Source organism: Penaeus monodon, chromosome 15 (assembly GCF_015228065.2).
Source record: "Penaeus monodon isolate SGIC_2016 chromosome 15, NSTDA_Pmon_1, whole genome shotgun sequence".
NCBI lineage: Eukaryota > Metazoa > Arthropoda > Malacostraca > Decapoda > Penaeidae > Penaeus > Penaeus monodon.
This window is the reverse complement of record NC_051400.1, coordinates 38,790,878-38,793,522: the sequence shown is the minus strand read 5'-3', so window position 1 is coordinate 38,793,522 and position 2,645 is coordinate 38,790,878. Positions and strand designations below refer to the sequence as shown.

At 59.3% G+C, this 2,645-nt stretch overlaps 1 protein-coding gene across 1 annotated transcript in view; it reads right to left on the bottom strand.

Annotated features, from left to right (window-relative positions):
- Positions 1–2,645, bottom strand: part of LOC119582359 (nesprin-1-like) — a gene marked incomplete at its 3' end in the record, with an annotated part of 145,991 nt that overhangs the window by 9,289 nt on the left and 134,057 nt on the right. The window contains 1 exon segment of the mRNA XM_037930574.1: positions 38–2,593. Coding sequence (XP_037786502.1) covers positions 38–2,593 — 2,556 coding nt within the window.

The window sequence follows — 2,645 nt, the reverse complement described above, 5'->3', positions numbered from 1 at the left end:
TACTCGAGGCGAGCTAAAAGACATTTGTCAATCTTACCTCGATATTCTCCTTGAGGCCGTCGATGTCCTTGTTATCCGTGGCGGCGTGGTCGAGCTCCTTGTCGAGCTGAGACTCCAGGTTGTTGAGGCCGAGTTCGAGGCTGCGGACGGCCATGTCGTAGTCGGTCCACTGGGCGATGAGCGAGCCCAGGGCCTCGCGCCGGTTATCCATGTTCTCGAGGGCAGTTTTCCAGTCCCTGTTCACCTGCATCATCTGATTGCCGACGAGGACGTGGCTGTCCTTGTTGACGACCTGCAGGAGCTCGTTGGCCTTCTCGGTGTAGTCGAGGATGACGGTGCTCTGGTCGTAGAGGCGCACGCGCTCCTCGTCGATCCTCTGCAGGTTGACCCTGAGCGCGGCCACGTTGATGGCGCTGTCGTCCTGCAGGAGGTTGCTGTTGGCCTCCTTGATGAGTCCGAGGGCTTTCTCGAGGCCACCGTTGTACTCACACACCAGCTGCACGTTCTTCTCCAGCTGGGCCTTGTGGTCGCGCGCAGACTTGGTCACGTTGTCGAGGTCCTTGGTGAGCTGCGAGAGCTCGTTAGTGAGCTCCTCCTGGTCCTCGGTGGCCAGCGAAGGCACGATGCGCTCGGCGATGTTTCCGAGCTGCTCCAAGGACTCTCCGATGAGACCCTCGCTGGAGAAGTAGGCGAGATGGTCCTCCAGGTCGGAGCGCACGTTCTCGTAGTCGATGCCGTCGGCGTCGACGATGCGCTTCTTGGCCTCCGTGATCCAGTCGCTGATCTTGGTGGTGAAGTCCTCGTAGTCCAGGCGGAGAATCTTGGCGTCCTTCAGGTATTTGAGTCGGGACTCCAGCTCGAGAGGGAATGTAGCAACGACCATGTTGGCCTCGGACAGTCGCTCCTGCAAGATGTATGGAAGGCCGCTTTCCTGCTTGGCGCGCTCCTGGATGTCAGCTATCTTCTTCAGCTGCTCCTCGATGTCCTTAGCGAGTTCTTCGTGCGTCTCGAGCTCCTCGTCAGCGCTCTCGACCTCCAGGGTGAGAAGAGGCCGGGTCTTGAGCTCGGACTCCTGTTCGAAGAGCCACTCCATTGTCATGTTGAGTTCGACCGTCAGGCGCTTGTGGCTCTCGGCTGACAGTTCATGCTCCGAGTGCCTCTTCTCGACCTCTCGGCGCAGTCCGCTGAGGGAGACCTTGAGTGCCTGCAGCTGCTCCGTGATGGCGTTGTGGTCCTCCACAGTGCCTTCCTCGCTGATGATGGCACCCTTGTCTTGCGCCGAGGTCAGCTGAGCCTCGCACTCCTGGATCCTGGTGATGACCTCTCCGTACTTACGCAGTTTATCAGTGACGGTCCTCTCCGTCTGCTCGATGTCCTTCACCACTGTCGTGTAGCGGTTGATGAAGCCAGAGATCTCCGTGACAAGAGAGGTGTACTGCTGCCGCACCAGAATCAGCTGGCGGATCCTGGTGATCTGCTTCTCCAGGATCAAGATCATTTCCTGCTGCTGCTTGATCATGTCGCGCATTTCTCCCACGCTCACGTCAGAGCTGGCGCACATGTCATCCAGACTCTTCCTGAACTCGTTGACCTTCTTGAGGGCTTCCTGGTACGAAGTGAGGAGCTTCTGGGCGTCCTCGACGTGGCGGCCCACCGGCCTGCTGAGGGACTTGATCTCCTTCTGGATTGTGGCGAGGTACTGCGTGCTCTGCACTATCCTCTCGGTGTTGCGGCGCTGCAGCGTGATGGTGTTGCGCACCTGTTCCGTCTTGTCGCTGATGGAGGAGTTGACCCTTGACGTCTTGTCCTGCAGAGATCGCACGATTTCGCCGAGGCTGAACTTGTCTGACTCGGTGAGGTACGGCAGCAGGTCCTCGCACATGTTGGCGATGCTTGTCACTCGCTTGCTGGCGGACTCGCGCTCGTCCTCCATCGTCTCCAGCTTCTTCAGCTGTTCCGCAAGGACGTCAGCAGTATTCAGACTCTTGATATCCGTCTGGAGGGCGACCTCAGCCTGGTGAAGCCACTTCTGGGCGATGTCCACCTCCTTCTCGAAGTCCCTCCGTGCCTCCAGGAGGTTGGAGAGCCTGTTGATTGTTCCCGACAGAGTCTGGCGGATGTTATTCATGTTATCGTCGACCTCCGTCAGAATGTCATGGAGCTCGTCCTTCTCCTCGTCGTTGCAGTCCTTGAAGAGGGCGCTTCCCTGCCTCTTCACGCCGGCGATGCTCGTCTCGACGTACTGCTTAAGTTCCGTGTCGAGGCGCTTGTACTTCTCGACGACGCGCTCGGCGTTCTCGGACTTGAGGGCCAGCAGGTCGGGGCACACCACCTCGTCGGCCTTGCCACGGATCCACGCCCGCACCTGCTCCAGGGACTGCTCGAAGCTGCGCCGCTCCTCGTACGACACGATCATGTCGTTCTTGACCTCCGACACCGTCGCCTGCAGCACGGCCTGCTCCTCCGTCGTCTTGGCCAGGATGCTCTCCAGCTTCTCGAGCTCGGAGTCCTCCACGTCGCCCTTCAGGTTCTCGACGGCCTTCTCGAGCTGGGTCAGCAGCATCTTCTTGGCGGACACCTCCTTCGACAGGTTCTGGGGAGAGAGTCGGAACATCCAGGGATCGTAAAGCAGTGGAACATAATCT